This window comes from Meles meles, chromosome 6 (genome assembly GCF_922984935.1).
Source record: "Meles meles chromosome 6, mMelMel3.1 paternal haplotype, whole genome shotgun sequence".
NCBI classification, from domain to species: domain Eukaryota; kingdom Metazoa; phylum Chordata; class Mammalia; order Carnivora; family Mustelidae; genus Meles; species Meles meles.
Window position 1 is genome coordinate 55,342,267 of NC_060071.1, and position 18,628 is coordinate 55,360,894.

Consider the following 18,628-nt stretch of genomic DNA (forward strand, 5'->3'; position numbering starts at 1 on the left):
TAGTTATGTTTTATTTATATTTATTGAGAGAAAAAGAAAGGGGGAGAACACAAATGGGGTGGGGAGGGGCTTAGTCTCACAACTCTGAGATCATGACCTGATCTGAAATCAAGAGTCGGATGCTTAAAAAACAGAGCCACCACCCAGGTGTCCCTGTTTCAGTTATTTTTTAATTTCCCTTTCGATTTCTTCTTTTACCCATTGGTTGTTCAGGAGTGTGTTGTTTAATTTCCACACGTTTGTGAATTTTCTAGTTTTCTTCCTGCTACTCATTTCTGGTTTCATGTCATTATGGCTGGAGAAAACACTATTATTTCAATCTTCTTATCTGTTTTAAGGCTTGCTTTGTGACTTAACTTATGCTCTGGAAAATATTCTGTGTGTGCTTGAGAAGAATGTGTAGTATCCTGGTGCTGGAAGGAATAATCATGTAAGTATTTTCCATGAATATTTGAAAGAATTCATCAATGAAACTCTTTAGGCCTGGAGTTTTTGGAGATGGTTTTAAGTTAAAGATTCAATAGCATTAATATGCTTGACATTGTTAAAATTTTCTATATTTAATGGTTGTGGTTTTGGTGTACTCTGCATTTCAGGTTTTTCATTCATTGCCTAAAAGTTAAAATTTACTAAAGGGGTGCCTGGGTGTCTCTGTCAGAGTTTCCCACCCTCTGCCCCCACTCTTCTGGCTCTCTCTCTCAAAAAATAAATTTTTACTGAAGTGGTTCATAATATTCTCTTATTAACCATGTAGTGTGTGTAGGATTTGTAGTGATGCCCTTTAAAATTGTCTATTATCCTTAATATCTGGGGTTTTCCTTTTTTTTTCTTTTTCAGTTTTGTTAACTTTATGTTAAAGATTTCCTACTTAATTCTACGGTTGTCTGAGAACATAAAATCTATGCTTTGAACCCTTGTTAAGACTTGCATTTTGGACCAGAAAAGTGGTTATTTTGGTAAGTGTTCTATGTGCTCTTGCAAAAGATGGTGCATTTTGGGGTTATTGCCCAATTATGATTTTACTTTTTACATATGTCAGTTTAAGTTAGTTACTCATGCTAATACATCTAAAATCTTACTGATATTTTTTTATCTGTTTTCCTAGTTACCAAGAGAGGTGTGTTAAGATCCGAAGTGATTAAAAACTTTCTATCCTGCTATAACTTTTGTTTACATATTTTGAAATTATGTTATTAGCTACATGCAAATTTGGAACTGTTTTTTTTTTTTGATGATTAATTGGTCTTTGTATCATAAGAAAGATCTATTTTTTTCTTAAGTGTTGTATTTAATTTCTTTTTCCATCCTTTTATTTCAACCTTTCTGTGTCTTGATGTATAAAGTGTGTTTCTTAAACAGCCTATGATAATAATCTTTTTAAAAAATGGAGTGTGAAAATGTCTATTTTTATGTAATTATCAATATAATTCAGCTTATCATTTTGCCTTTTTTTATATTTCCATGTGCTCTCTATTTCTTTATTTCTCCTTTTTTGTTTAGTTTTGCACTAACTAGTGACTTCATAAATTTAATATTCTCCGTGTTGGATTTTTATTTATAACTTCTTTTGCTAATAGATTGTATATAATTCACAAAAATATTACTTAAAACTTACAAAAGAGTGGGAAATTTTTTTATTTCACTTAGTCACACATGTTTTTATTGTCTTATTTGCTTTTACATTTATTATAAATCATAAAATTGTTTTATTGTGGTATTGAGCAGTCAACTTTTACCCAATATTTATGTTTTCTACTTCCCTTCAGTTCTTCCTGAGTGTTGTGTTTCCCTTTGGGGTCATTTTCTCCAGCCTAAAGGACTACTATTATTTGTAGTGCGATAAGTCTTATGGCAAGAAGTTCTTTCAATTTTTTTTTTTCTGAAAAATTTTTATTTTTTGCCTTCATGTTGTTTAGGTTGGTTAATTTCTCTTTTCTTTCACCACTTTTTAAATATTTTATCTACTTCTAGACTCCATTGTTCCTGTTGAATAGTTGCCATCAGTGTTACTACTTCTCCTTTGAAAGTAATATGAGTTCCCCCCTCTTTGGTTTTATTATTTTTTTTCCTTTGTCCTTGGTTTGTAGCATTAGCCAAGTGAAATTTGACTTTTTTATATAATACTTGTGATTCACTGGCTCTCTTAAATGTGTAAGTTAAGTATTTTATTACATTTGGGAAAATCTCAGCTACTATTTCTTTAAATATTGTTTTTATTTGGTAATTTTTTTCATTTATATAAAGGACTTTAATTACACATATATTAGGACTTTTTAATATGTCCTGTATTTATATCACATAATGGCAATATAAGTGCTGTATATATTTCATACTTCTTACAGACATGTTTTTTTATGTTTGCTAGGGTTCTTCTGTTTAATTTTATTTTTATTTCTGGTATGTATTCCTTGGTTCTTGAACTGGAGCTTCGCTTTTAAAATTGGTCTTTCTGGTCACTGAAATGAAAGAAATGAAATGAAAAATAATCGATAGATTTTTGAGCTCCTTTTCTTTAGGTTCCTTCTCTACAGGACCATTTCTCCCAAATACCTGCACTTTGCCAGCTTTAAACTCTAGGGCAGCTCCTTGCCCAGAGACATTCACTGTTTCCTTGGATTCCTTTTCTTCTGGTTTGTTGTAGAAAATGTCCTCAAATGATATGCTGGAGTCAATTTGGATCTTATATTATAAATTTCCTTTTTGTCAAATATTATAGACTTCCCTTGAAGGATACCTAATTCATGTAAATTTGTATATACTTCATAAAAATTTTTGTAACTTCTGGTGCAGTGCAAATTAGTGGCTTCTATCTCATGGTATACCCATCAAAAATTCTATCTTTGTTACTTAATACTGTTAGTGGCACTGTTTTACTTTCAAACATTTAACTTTTATGAAGTCAATGAATGTTCATTTGTTCTATTATAAATCTGGGTTTTTTTTTTTTTAAAGATTTTATTTATTTATTTATTTGACAGAGAGAGAGATCACAAGTAGGCAGAGAGGCAGGCAGAGAGAGAGGAGGAAGCAGGCTCCCCGCGGAGCAGAGAACCCGATGCGGGGCTCGATCCCAGGACCCCGAGATCATGACCTGAGCCGAAGGCAGCGGCTTAATCCACTGAGCCACCCAGGCGCCCCTAAATCTGGGTTTTGAATCTCTTATACAAAGTCTTTCTTATACTGAGATGTAAAAGTATGTATTTTTTTGTGTGTTTTGGTCAACCTTTTGAAGTTTATCAAATGTTTTGATCTAGGTTATTATCTGTGAATGGTAAGATGTAGAGTCAGAATTTAATTTTTAACACTTTGTATTTAATCTTTATCTTTTCTCCATATTTGAATTGAAAATAACCCTTACCAGAATCTGAACTCTGTGAAGTTGAGTATTATTTCATTTTATGTACTCTCTACTTGGTCAATTAATTATAAGAGTTCCTACCACAGTTTTAAGTAATTTCGTTTAAATATAATTTATATGGTAGGCCTAATTTTACCTCATTATTCTACTTTTCCAAAATGCATGTCACATCTTGAGAAATAAACAATCAAGATTTTTAAATCTTTGTCAAGTTTCAAACACCTATAACAATCCTTTTCACACAGTCTGATTGGGATTTGTCTAAATTGCATTGAATTTGTATATTGACTTATGTTAATTATTTATCCTTGACACTAACTAGTTGATCAGTCGAGCAACATGGTATGCCTTTCCTATTAATCAGGTTTTCTTTTATGTACCAATGTAAAGATTTGTTTTTGATAATGCTTGCAGTTATCTTGCAAAGGTTTTTCTAGGTTATTTTGATTTCATGTTGCTAATGAAAATGAAATAACTTCCCTACATCAGTTTACACATTATTGTATCCATAAAAGGAAGACTGTATTTTCTCCATATTTTTTCAGTAGTCAATTTATTGAATCATCTTATGTTTAACATAGTTGATTCTCTTATTCATCATAGACATCATTTCTTCAGCCAATAATTAAAATTTCTCTCTTCTAATAGTCACACCATAAATTATTTTTGTCTCATTGGTGTGGATAGGAACAGTCATGACGATGAGATCAATTGCTTTTCCCAATTTATGGTTTCATAAAAATTACCTGTAAATATCAGTGACTAATAGCAACCTCTTTTTTCTTTCTTAATCATATTACTTGTTGGTCCATGATTGGTTCTATATTTCTCTTTCATTCTTGGATCCACAACAAAAGAAAATTACTTTGTTTATTACATAGGAAAAGGAGCTATGGTGTATTTGCATAATGGTTGTTATAGGTTTTCTTTAGAAATGGCACATTTATGGGACACCTGGGTGGTTTAGTCAGTTAAGCATCTTCCTTCAGCTCAGGTCATGATCCCAGGACACTGAGATCAAGTCCCACAGGAAGCTTTTTGCTCAGCAGGAAGCCTGCCTCTCCTTCTGGCTGCTGCTCCCTCTCCCTGCTTATGCACGCATGCTCCCTCTGACAAAAAATAAATCAATAAAATCTTTTTTTAAAAAAGTATATTTAAATTTTTCATACACTACATTGGACAAACCAAGTCACATTGGCTAGCGTAACATTTGTGAGACATGGATATATAATCCTTTTACAGGAAGGACAGAGAATCACTTGAAACTGTAACTCTGTTTACTATTGTGGCCATTCTTGTTTGTACTTGATTTTAATTGGAATGCTTTTCATTTTATTATTATAGAATTTTTTTTAATATTTTTATTTATTTGACAGTGAGAAATCACAACTAGGCAGAGAGGCAGGCAGAGAGAGAGGAGGAAGCAGGCTCCCTGCGGAGCAGAGAGCCCAATGCGGGGCTCGATCCCAGGACTCTGGGATCATGACCTGAGCTGAAGGCAGAAGCTTTAACCCACTGAGCCACCCAGGTGCCCCTATTACAGAATATTTTAGCCATTTATTTCTGGTACAGAGATTCTTTACCAAGTAGAGAAATTTTCTTCTATCTCTGGTTTAGTGTGAAGTCTATCAAAAATGGGTGTTCACAATTCCGGACTTCAAGCTCTATTACAAAGCTGTCATCATCAAGACAGCATGGTACTGGCACAAAAACAGACACATAGATCAATGGAACAGAATGGAGAGTCCAGAAATAGACCCTCAACTCTATGGTCAACTAATCTTCGACAAAGCAGGAAAGAATGTCCAATGGAAAAAAGACAGCCTCTTCAATAAATGGTGCTGGGAAAATTGGACAGCCACATGCAGAAAAATGAAATTAGACCTCTTCCTTACACCACACATGCAAATAGACTCCAAATGGATGAAGGATCTCAATGTGAGAAAGGAATCCATCAAAATCCTTGAGGAGAACACAGACAGCAACCTCTTCCACCTCAGCCGCAGCAACATCTTCCTAGGAACATCGGCAAAGGCAAGGGAAGCCAGGGCAAAAATGAACAACTGGGACTTCATCAAGATCAAAAGCTTTTGCACAGCAAAGGAAACAGTTAACAAAACCAAAAGACAACTGACAGAATGGGAGAAGATATTTGCAAACGACATATCAGATAAAGGGCTAGTACCCAAAATCTATAAGGAACTTAGCAAACTCAACACCCAAAGAACAAACAATCCAATCAAGAAATGGGCAGAGGACATGAACAGACATTTCTGCAAAGAAGACAGCCAGATGGCCAACAGACACATGAAAAAGTGCTCCACATAACTCGGCATCAGGGAAATACAAATCAAAACCACAATGAGATATCACCTCACACCAGTCAGAATGGTTAAAATGAACAAATCAGGATGTGAGAGATGCTGGCGAGGATGCAGAGAAAGGGGAACCCTCCTCCACTGTTGGTGGGAATGCAAGCTGGTGCAACCACTCTGGAAAACAGCATGGAGGTTCCTCAAAATGTTGAAAATAGAACTACCCTATGACCCAGCAATTGCACTACTGGGTATTTACCCTAAAGATACAAACGGAGTGATCCAAAGGGGCTCGTACACCTGAATGTTTATAGCAGCAATGTCTACAATAGCCATACTATGGAAAGAACCTAGATATCCATCAACAGATGAATAGATAAAGAAGAGGTGGTATATATACACAATGGAATACTATGCAGCCATCAAAAGAAATGAAATCTTGCCATTTGCAACGGCATGGATGGAACTAGAGGGTGTCATGCTTAGTGAAATAAGTTAATCGGAGAAAGACAACTATCATATGATCTTCCTGATATGAGGACATGGAGATGCAACATGGGGGGTTAGGGGGATAAGAGAAGAATAAATGAAACAAGATGGGATTGGGAGGGAGACAAACCATAAGTGACTCTTAATCTCACAAAACAAACTGGGGATTGCTGGGGGCAGATGGGGTTGGGAGAGGGGGAAGGGGTTATGGACATTGGGGAGGGTATGTGCTATCGTGAGTGCTGTGAAGTGTGTAAACCTGGCAATTCACAGACCTGTACCCCTGGGGATAAAAATACATTACATGTTTATAAAAAAAAATTGGAAGGGGAGGCAAACCATAAGAAACTATGGACTCTGAAAAACAACCTGAGGGTTTTGAAGGGTCGGGAGTGGGATGTTGTGGGAACAGGTGGTGGGTAATAAGGAGGGCACGTAGTGTATGGAGCACTGGGTGTTGTGCAAAAACAATGAATACTGTTACGCTGGAAAAAATAAATAAATTAAAATAAAAAAAAATAAAAATGAGGACACAGTAGTACCTGGGTGGCTCAGTTGGCTAAGCGTCTGCCTTCAACTCAGATAATGATCTCAGAGTACTGAGACTGAGTCTCATATCGGGCTCCCTGCTCAGTGGGGAGCCTGCTTCTCCCTCTCCCTCTGCTGCCTCCCCCCCGCTTGTGCTCTCTTGCTCACGTTCTATAATAAATACACATTTTTTTAAAAAAATGAGGATATAGAACATGAAGAGCCAGAGAAAAAATATTCAGATGGAAGAAAGAGAAAGCAAAACTCACTGATATGAAAAGGAGTATTCCAGGAAATAAAAGCATAGGTTTAGTTACTGAGCAGAGTGAGAAAACATAAGGCTGAGGTTAACATGTGAAATGTAAAATGACACACACTCGGCAAGGGCACTGATTTTATTTCTAGAGCAATGGAATGCATTCACCATTTTAAAGTCGTATGACCAATTCTGATTTTATTTTTAAAGATCACTCTAGAGGAATGACTGGAAAATACCAATGGTACAAGGCAGAGACTATTAGAAGCCCTTTGAGACATTAATGGGAAAAGAAAATAAAGATTTAGACAGGGAGTTAAGATGGAAATAATTTGATAAATTGGGAATATTTGGGGGGAAGGTAAAGCAGGGTTTAGAATGGGAATAAGGAAAAGGAAGGAGCTAAATATTTGACTAGAATCACAGGACACAGAAGTGCCATTAGCTGGCATTAGGCAGAGTAAAGGACAAATAGGCTTGGAAACAGAACTGAAATACCTATGAAACATTAAAGAGAAGATGTCAAGAAGGAATTTAGTCTACTAGTCAAGAACTCAGAGAAGTCAAGGTTCTTCAGACACCAAATTTTCTGGGCATTTATTCTGTTTCTCAACATTAGCTATTTTCTTTCTGTCACCTGTTCTTCTCTGTAGACCTTTTCAGCCCTTCTACTGCTCTTAGGTATCTTTCCACAGTGTCCAAAAAGAAGCTAGGTGTACAGTTCTACCCACTTATGTCCAACTAAGCTTTCTTTCTGATTCTAATGTATGGGTAGGTACTGAGCAATGACAACTAATATATTTGGAGGGTTTGGTGGCATACTGTTTAGCATGGAGTTAAAAAAAAAAACTTTACCATAAATATTTCTGTGAAAAGAAAGAAATACAGGATTAGAGAAAACAAAATTCCAATTCTCTTAGGCCCCTTGACAGATTTATATTTTCCCGAGCTTGTGACCTACTTATGGGCACAGTCACTCTAAACAGTGGAAAGCCACATGGAGAGGGGAGCCTAGGTGGCTCAATTGGTTAAGTGTCCAACTCCTGGTTTCAGCTCAGGTCATGACTGTCAAGCTGTGTGGGGGGCTCCATGCTCGGGTGGAATCTGCTCTTGATTCTCTCTTTCCCTCTCCTTCTCCCTCTGCCCCGCCCCCACCCCGTCTTTCCCTAAAAAAAAATGTATAGAAAAAGGAAGCCACATGGAGGGAGAAAGATTATTAAATGAGAGTGAATGTAGCTGCTGCAAGCTTCTGGGTCACTAAATGTCCCCCTTGTGACATATGCCTCATGTGTAATTATGGGCAACATTTTAAAAATCCATTCCATCTTGTTTTTGGGAAAAGCAACTGAAATTGTGTTAATAACTCCCACAGCAAGATGACTTCACTTCACAAAGGAAGTTCTTTAATTAGCTATTGCAATCCATGGTACTGGTTATCCAAGATATATGGGTGTGTGGTATGGTACTTAAATATTTGTTTTTTTGGGCTTTGTGACTCAGTCTTTAAAAAAAAGTTTGGAGGTTTCTCTTCTTCAACCTGTTATTACTCCCCTAGAATTTCTCTCATAATTGGTATGTGGAAGTTAATCACATCAGGTAAAAAATTAAGTTCACATGTTATCATTCAGAGAGTTAAGGGAATTCTAGGTTAAAGTGATTACTAGAATTAAGACAACATGGGCTTTTGAGCATAAGAATTTGTAGTCTGTTTATGAGATTCTAAATCAAACACAGTATTGAACCATCTGGTTATTTTTACTGCCAACACAGGTGATGGATTGAGATGCCCAGGTAAAGGTGAGCATACAGATACATAAATCTGAAAGAATAGAGATGAGGATAGAGAATAGAATGGGACAAAAAACTGTCATTGTAATGACCAGGTAGACTTCTTCTGATAGATTCTCAGTGATCAGGACTCTAATTAAGTGACATATAGTGGTTAAATAGGTGTGTTTTGAATACACAAACCCCTGCTGTCTGGCTATGCCCTGTAACACTAACTTTACTGCTAGGATTTAGCTGTTTCTACTGTGTAGGGTAATAATAGTACTTCCTTTGGAGCACTGTTGTAAGAAGAAATGAGATAATGGATGAAGTGTTTAGCATGGTGCTTTGTATGAAGTTGACTAAGAAAATTCTGGTTGTTATGATTAACAGATGCTTTTTCCTCCCAGCATTTTACAAGTACAGGATGCTATATATATTTTTTTTATTGAGAACATTTTCCAGCTTCTCTTCTTTTGCTCTCGCTTATATGGTATATATTTATGGAATTATTAGTCATGTAATAATGTAAGGCAACTAAATCAAGTCTGACATATCCAAAAGCCTTTATCCAATTTAATTACTTATATACAGAGACAAGAAGACAATTTCCTCATATAAATATGGTTATCTTTATTGTGAAGCTATCTTCTTTCTCCTCCATATCTTTCATCAGCTCTTTTGTATCTCACATGATGATATATGCCTCATTATTTTTTGGTCTTTTAAAATCTCCTAGATTATTAATCTGCTCAGAAGCAGGTATTTTTCTGTTTAGATTGGCTTTACCAAGTAGAGGTAAAACTTTATTATCTGATTTTTAAATACAATAGTATGCTCACTCAACTAAAAGTTATCACTTCATAGTTTATATACCTCTTTCAAATGTATGCTGCAACAAAGTTCAAAGAGTTGTGGTGAACTGCACAAAGGCATGAATCCTCTCTGTTGTGATCATTATTATATCTACAGGTCTACAGAATGGTTGACATGTATCATAGCAGGTGCTCAATAAGTGGGAATTGATGAACAAACACTATTATAAAGAGTTAGTAGAGGAGCCAGGAACTAAACCCAGATTTTCTGATCTCAAACATGTGCTATTAATATTTTACTGTAGAAATTTTCACACTCTGTCTTCCTATGAAGACTGGATGATATCACAACTGTGAATAAAAATATGATTATCTCTTAATACGGAAAAATCCTTTTAGGATGGTTTTAGAGAAATTCTGCCTATAAATCTAGAACTAAACCAAGTCAATTCAATAAAACTAACTAGACAAAAACAGGGATCAGAAAACTTTGTTTTAATAAATATTTAAAGATGTTATTTATTTATTTGTCAGGGAGAGAGAGAGCACAAGCAGGCAGAGTGGCAGGCAGAGGCAGAGAGAGAAGCACGTTCCCCGCCAAGCAGGGAACATGATGCAGGGCTTGATCCCAGGACCCTGGGATCATGACCTGAGCCAAAGGCAGCCACTTAACCAACTGAGCCACACAGGCATCCCTTTATTTTAGTACATTTCTCACTTGGAAAACTCTTATCAGGTCTTTATACACAGAGAAATAATACAGAAGAGTTTCTTTTTTTTTAATATTTTATTTATTTAACAGAGAGAAATCACAACTAGGCAGAGAGGTAGAGGCAGGCAGAGAGAGAGGAGGAAGCAGGCTCCCTGTGGAGCAGAGAGCCCAACGTGGGGCTCGATCTCAGGACCCTGAGATCATGACCTGAGCCGAAGGCAGTGGCTTAATCCACTGAGCCACCCAGGCGCCCCAACAGAAGAGTTTCAACAGGGATAAGAGTCTATGGGGGTATTATTAAAACAGTAATTAGCAAGTTTTATATTACTGTTTTATATTTATATTTTAAATGGAGGACATGGGGAGATGGAGAGGAGAATGGAGTTGAGGGAAATTGGAAGGGGAGATGAACCATGAGAGACTATGGACACTGAAAAACAACCAGAGGGTTTTGAAGGGGCGGGGGTTGGGAGGTTGGGGAACCAGGTAGTGGGTAATAGGGAGGGCACATACTGCATGGAGCACTGGGTGTGGTGCAAAAACAATGAATAGTGTTACACTGAAAATTAAAAAAAAAGATTATGTAAAAATATTTACATAATTCCAAAGACAAATCTATAAAACATGATTTATTCAAAGAACAAAAAAAAAATAAAATTAGCACTTTGCTGAGCGAAATAAGTCAAGCAGAGAGAGTCAAGTATCATATGGTCTCACTTATTTGTGGAGCATAACAAAGAACATGGAGGACATGGGGAGATGGAGAGGAGAAGGGAGTTGAGGGAAATTGGAAGGGGAGAAGAACCATGAGAGACTATGGACTCTGAAAAACAACCTGAGGGTTTTGAAGGGGCAGGGGGTGGGAGGTTGGAGAACCAAGTGGTGGGTAATAGAGAGGGCACGTATTGCATGGAACACTGGGTGTGGTGCAAAAACAATGAATACTGTTACGCTGAAAATAAATAAGTTAATTGATTTAAAAAATAAATGGACTCAATATATTTTGAAAGTCATGCCGTAAATAAATAAATAAATAATCTCAACTAGGTGTCACTAAGTGTTACAAAGGGATATATTCCCAGCTTCTGATATCTTGGTATGAGCTTCATTTCAAAGGATTTGTCCTGGAAATCACAGATCATTTCAATTTTATTTTGCATGATGAAATTAGCATATTCATACAAGAATATATAAAACTTCCTTTCAAATCTGCTTATAAATTACATATATATGAAAATATAAAATTTGTAAAGCAATTTTTGTAATATCCACATTTCATTTTAGAAAGTAAAAAGGTTAGTTTTAAATGCATGTCCTTACTATAAGACTGAATTTATAGTTCCTGAAAACTGTAGATGTATTTAAGCCTATGAGGTAGAATACTGTTCAGAAAAGACAATTATGCTTTGTCAATTCCATAATAAGGTTAAAAGCCAATGTCCCATTCATTTAATTTGTAATAAAACTGACAAAATTATACTGACGTTTCCCAAGAGAATGCTTGTTTTATCTAAATAAGTTCTTGCACATGCTTGCTATCATGCTCTTAGTATCAAGGCTTGCTCTTAATTTCCCACAATCTTTGAGAAAATGTAACCCACCTAGTGAAGCTTTATCTGACCACCTGGTTAGTCCATATATCTTTGTTCTGCTTAATTTTTTCCATAACACTTGTCACTAACTGACATAAATGTATATGTTATTTATTTTTAATAGCTTCTGCCATCCCTTATACCCCCTTTAGAACACAAGCTACATGAAGGTTGAACACTTTTTCTTTTCTTTTTTTTTCATTGCTTTGTCCCCAGAGTCTATAAAAGTTCATGCTACAGAGAAGGCAACCTATAGCATTTGCTAAATGAATTAATTACATCAATTACACTATTCGGTAGGCTTTGGAAAAATACTTTTGTTATTGTGATAGTAACATCATTAGAGAAAGAAGGGGTTATAAAATCAGCAACAAACATAAGTAGTACAAATTTAATTTAATTAGCAAACATGCTAATTAAAATTACTTTCAGTCTCATATTTGATGAGCAGGTAGCTATTCAGACTATTTTTAGTACTGAATTCAACTATTCTGAGAAAAAACACATTGAAAAAAGGAAATAGTACAGCTGTGATACTAAAAGACTATTTGTTTGCCTGTTTATCCATCTGTTTTGTTTTTCTCAGTCTGATTTATTTCACATAGCATAATTCCCTCTTATGCCCATGCATATTGTCACAAATGGCAAGATCTCATCCTATTTGTGGCTGAGTAATATTCCATTGTGTGTGGGGTGTGTGTGTGTGTGTGTATCATCTTCTTTATCAATTCTTTTGTTGATGGATAATTTTTTTAACTGAAATTCTATTTCTTTGGTTACCAGTGAGGTTGATCATCTCTTCAAATGGCTATCGGCTATTTGTAGTTCTCCTTCTGTGATACTTGTTTGCATCCATTTCCCATTTTCATAAAATAATAATTTTTGATTTAAAAGAATATATGCTTCTGAGGTTCTGGGAAGATAATTTTTACTGCTAAATCATAAAGTTCATTGCTATAAAACTTAATTGTTTGAATATAGAATGGTGAATGCAATCTGTTGCTCACCACTAATTTGACTTGTTACAAATTAATTTTTTTCTCTCTTATAACTGCAGATATCTCAAATACATGGCCACATCACACTCCTTTCTCTGTTATCATTTACCAAAGTAACTGGGCTGATTTCCACCTCTTTATATTTGGCCTAACTTTTCTCTCCCTTCAAGATTCTGTAGAAGGCATCAGGCTCTTCTTCTGCAATTTATAATCTGAATGCGTAAGTACAATGTTTGTGTCTTTAAAGGTATTACGGGGATCTTATACACTTCTACAAAAACACTTTACAACACAAAGGCAAATACTCAACTTCTTCCTTCCTTCCATATTGACTTATGTGTTAGATAACTATCTCTGTCTTTCCCTCCCTCCTTCTTCCTCTCTCTTTCCCCCTCATGCCAATTCATTAAGTGCAAAAGTAAAGAACAATTCATATAATTATGTAAAGAATCACAGGGGAAATAAAAATTCCTAATAGTAATGTGAATAATCATTGTCCTATAGTCTCACTATATGATTTTTTTATAATTATTAGAACTGAAGCATCTACTCCATTTGCAAAGTGGTGAAATGCTTATCCTTATCTTTTTTTATTAATTTTTTTAAATTTTTTAAATAAATATATAATGTATTTTTAGCCCCAGGGGTACAGGTCTGTGAATCACCAGGTTTCCTTATCCTTTTTAATTATCTGTGTTTCTTGCAGATAACTTCAGCAGCCCAGAGTCAGTTAATGGATGCAGCAATAAATCAGTGGTTACTGAATTCATTTTGTTGGGCCTGTCTAGTTCTCGGGACATCCAACTCTTCCTTTTCTTTATCTTTTCGGTGTTTTATGGAGCTGCAGTGTTGGGAAACATCATTATCATCCTCACAGTAATTATAGACTCTCGCTTACATTCCCCAATGTATTTTCTTCTTAGCAATCTCTCCTTTATTGATATGTGCCAGGCTACATTGGCCACTCCCAAGATGATTGCAGACTTCCTCAATGAACACAAGACCATCACCTTCCAGGGATGCATGTCACAAATATTTTTCTTGCATGTTTTTGGGGGTAGTGAGATGGTGCTTCTTGTTGCCATGGCCTATGATAGATACATTGCTATATGCAAACCTCTGCACTACATGACCATCATGAGCCAAAGGGTGTGCGCTGTTTTAGTGGGGGTCTCTTGGACCACTGGCATCCTACACTCAGCCAGCCACCTGGCATTCACTGTCAATCTTCCTTTCTGTGGACCCAATAAGGTAGATAATTTCTTTTGTGACCTTCCCCTTGTGATCAAGCTTGCCTGCTTAGACACATATGTTTTAGAGATTCTGGTGCTCACCAATAGTGGCCTGCTTTCACTTATCTGCTTCCTCCTTTTGCTCATTTCTTACATTATTATCCTTGCTACTGTCCACCACAAAGCCTCTGGGGGCATGTCCAAGGCGTTTTCCACCCTATCTGCCCACATTACTGTTGTGCTTCTGTTCTTTGGTCCATTTATCTTCATTTATATTTGGCCCTTTGAAAGCTTCCCAATTGATAAATTTATTTCTGTGTTTTTTACTGTCTTTACTCCTGTCCTTAACCCCATGATCTACACACTGAGGAATAAAGATGTAAAAGAAGCCATGAAAAAGCTAAGGAACCGACATGTGGGTTCCAAGGAAGTCTTTTAGACAACTGTGAAGCTGTAACACAAATCCATACTTAATGTCTTTTGCAAAGCACATGTATGCTTTTATTGTTGTGTTCTGTCACAATTAGTCTTTTGCTACTAGAGGACCTGCATCTCGTGATCTAAAGCTGGTAAATGCATTGCAAAATCTCATATGATACTACTTCTAATACTCGAAGGCTCATCTCATCTTCCCTGAAACAATCAACTATATATATTAAAATTCCTAAGTAGTTTTTCCCCCTTATATAGGCACTGTTTAAAAAAGCATCCTGTAGCATTTATTTTTCCCAAATTTTAAATGCAACTTGAAGAGGATCCTACCATTTCATGGAAAGAATAGGAGAAAGAAGGTGAGCATGATTGATTCAGTCCCTTATTAGCCACAGAATCATCACTGCATCATTGAATCCATGCCATGAGAAGTTTACTCAATTTATGTCAGCTTTAAGTACAAATCTGTGGTTTTTGAGTTGAAGATATGATTATGGTTTTGTTTTTACTACTTAGAACAGATTCTAAGTCCCTCAGACCATTATTGTTCTAGTTCTTACCATATGTGTCCATTTGCCAAAAGAAAAATAAATGCTACAGGATGCTTTTTTAAACAATGCCTATATAAGGGGGAAAAACTATTTAGGAATTTTAATATATATAGTTGATTGTTTCAGGGAAGATGAGATGAGCCTTCGAGTATTAGAAGTAGTATCATATGAGATTTTGCAATGCATTTAACTGTAGAGCTCTAGAGTTAGGGGTTACTGTAGCCCCAACAGACAAAATAGGGGCAGACATCGGTCCTGACTGCAGGTACCATCTACCAATGAAAACTTATCAGGGGATAACATAGGTAGAGTGCCCTGCAGTTGAGATTTACCACAGTTCCAGCAAAGGGGCTGAAGGAAGGCACCTGGTCTGACCCAATGACCCAATGCTAGCACATGCAATAAGTGCCATAAGGAGAATACAAGCACACAGAGCATTGATTTCTAGGTAATTTCTACTGTTGTTTCATGCAAACAAGGCAATTTGGAGTGATGGAATAGGAAGCCAGTGGAAAACTAGATGGTCCAGATGTTGGTCTCATATTTTTATGAGTCCTTGTACTCTGTAGTTTTCATATTTAGTTTTCCATGTTTGAGGTTACTTCATTGGATGTTACCTAAATAAACTGACACTGATAAAAAACAGTTTGTAAGAATATTAAAATGAGTGGTTACAGGTATTACAAAAGAGGCAAAAGTCATAATCCCATATTCAATAAAGCTTTCAAATCAACCAAGGTAGCTATAAAAATGTTTGTTAGCAATTAGGTAATAAAGGCAAGTAGGATATAATAGATATAAAACATATACGGAGTTAATCTCAGTGTGTTAAAGTTCAGTTTTGTTTAACTTAAAGCAACCCCCTGCAATTTTTTAAATTAAGTATGCCAGGTATTATGGACACATAAAGATGAAGGAACATTTCCAGCCTCATGGAAATCACTGAATATTTTATTTGTTTATTTACAGCATAACAGTGTTCATTGTTTTGGCATCACACCCAGTGCTCCATGCAGTACGTGCCCTCCCTATTACCCACCACCTGCTTTCTCAACCTCCCACCCCCCCGCCCCTTCAAAACCCTCTGGTTGTTTTTCAGAGTCCATAGTCTCTCATGGTTCATCTCCCCTTCCAGTTTCCCTCAACAAGCTCTCCTCTCCATCTCCCCATGTCCTCCATGTTATTTGTTATGCTCCAGAAATAAGTGAGAACATATGATACTTGACTCTCTCTGCTTGACTTATTTTGCTCAGCATAATTTCTTCCAGTCCCGTCCATGTTGCTACAAAAGTTGGGTATTCATCCTTTCTGATGGAGGCATAATACTCCATTATGTATATGGACCACATCTTCCTTATCCATTCATCCGTTGAAGGGCATCTTGGTTCTTTCCACAGTTTGGCGACCGTAGACATTGCTGCAATAAACATTGGGGTACAGATGGCCCTTCTTTTCACTACATCTGTATCTTTGGGGTAAATACCCAGCAGTGCAATTGCAGGGTCATAGGGAAGCTCTATTCTTAATTTCTTCAGGAATCTCCACACTGTTCTCCAAAGTGGCTGCACCAACTTGCATTCCCACCAACAGTATAAGAGGGTTCCCCTTTCTCCACATCCTCTCCAACACACGTTGTTTCCTGTCTTGCTAATTTTGGCCATTCTAACTGGTGTCAGGTGGTATCTCAATGTTGTTTTAATTTGAATCTCCCTGATGGCTAGTGATGATGAACATTTTTTCATGTGTCTGATGGAAATCACTGAATATTAACAAAGCAGAGATCCACAAAAGTTTTGAATCACAAAGAATTTACTCTGCATAATGGTTATAGAATGATACAGCTAGGATAGGAGATTTAGCTGGCCAGTCACGAAAACACTTCATAATTGACATTAACTTAATGAATTGCCTCAGCTCAATTTTTGGCCTACAGACTTAAAGACCCAGAAATTACAATGTGTTAATAATTATAAGAAACCTGGATAGATTTGCCAAATTATACTGAAAATACAACTGTCAGGGTGCCTGGGAGTCTTAGTTAGGTGTTTGACACTTGATTTTGGCTCAGGTCATGACCTCAGGGTCATGAGTTGGAGCCCTAGGTTGAGGTCCAAACCCAGTGAGGAGTCTGCTTGAGATTCTCTCTCCTTCTCCATTTGCGCTACCCTCCCATAGGTGTGTGCTGTAAGTAAATAAATAAAATCTTAAAAAATAAGAAAATATAATTGTCAAATCAAATAGAGCATTATGATTGAAACAGAAACCAAATAATTAAGTGGTTTTGGTGAATCTATGTCAGACTTTAAAGCTTTGGTTACCTGACTGATAAGTGGAAGATTATCAGATTCTTGGAGCCTGGCAGGGAAACACCTACCTGGACAATGCTGTGATGGGAATGGTTATGATTTGTCTCAGTAGCTCCTCTTCTTATTTATCTATACATTCAGGACTACATACAATCTTTTTGTAGGTGTGTTAATGTTTCTCACCAGTTTAAAATTAAGACACACCGTTCCAGGAATCATTCTAATCAAGAGCTGGCATATGTTTTCCTACCCATTATGTGTACTTAGAGAACTTAACTCTCAAATGACAACCTTATTTCATTATCTAAAAGGTTATGAATCAAATATAACAAGCAAATTTAAAGAAAAATATACAAGGGTGCCTGGGTGGCTCAGTCAGTTAAGTGTCTACTTTTGGCTCAGGTCATGATCCTGGGATCAAGCCCTCCATCAGGCTCCTTGCTCAGTGGGGAGTCTGCTTTTCCTTCTCCCCCACTGTCCCAGTTCCCCCGCTCATGCTCTCTTTCTCTCTCAAATAAATAAAAACAATCTTTAAAAAATGAAAAACATACAAATGACAAACAAAAACAGAAAAAATACTCAATCTAACAGGTAATAAAATATGAATTAAGACAAGAGAGATGTGCCATATCCCCTATTACAGTGCTAAAGAAAAAACAAAAGAATAATACTAAACAGGACTGAAAATTTGGAAATATGGAAGTTCAGTGTGGTCAAAAATTACCGAACAATTTTTAGAAAGCAATTTGGTATCTTTACCAAAATATGCTTGTATTCAAGACCCAGTAGTTTTACTTCTAGGGGTCCTTCTCTTGAGTAATTTATCTCCTTATTCTCAAGCACAAAATTTGATATGTTTATGTTGGACATCATGAACTCTAGGAAATAGAATCCCCATGAAGACTTTGTTAAGGCAAACCATAAATAAGAAGATAATTTGTAGCTCCTCTCATGCATAATAGTGCCATCTGAAAACAGAGTCAGCTCCTTTTACCCTTATTGGGAGAACATTCCTCCACTCACTCAATGAAACCAGAATAACCTGGTTTCCAAAATTTTACAAGTATGATATAATAAGGGAAAATTTAGTCCAATGTCACTCTAAACAAAGTAACAGGGAGAATCCTGGGGAAATGGCAGAGTAAGAGGATCCTAAGATTACCTCCTCCCACAGATACACCTAAGTAGCAGCCACATCAGTGTAAGTAATCCAGAAAATGAACTAAAGACTGCTAGAACAGACTCTTCACAGCTCACAGAGAGGTGGTCACATCTAA

The 18,628-nt window shown here is 36.3% G+C and overlaps 1 protein-coding gene across 2 annotated transcripts; it reads left to right on the forward strand.

Annotated features, from left to right (window-relative positions):
- The first annotated feature begins 8,144 nt into the window (after positions 1-8,144).
- On the forward strand, positions 8,145-14,501 carry LOC123944310 (olfactory receptor 4K1-like). 2 transcript variants are annotated; one of them, XM_046009278.1, is made up of 2 exons: positions 8,145-8,178; positions 13,585-14,501. In XM_046009278.1, the coding sequence occupies exons 1-2, from the start codon at positions 8,145-8,147 to the stop codon at positions 14,499-14,501; spliced, it is 951 nt and encodes a 316-aa protein (XP_045865234.1). The 2 variants fall into 2 exon arrangements, with proteins under 2 accessions (XP_045865234.1, XP_045865235.1); XM_046009279.1 differs by lacking the exon at positions 8,145-8,178 and adding an exon at positions 9,036-9,046 and having other exon boundaries at positions 13,574-14,501.
- The last annotated feature ends 4,127 nt before the right edge of the window (positions 14,502-18,628 follow it).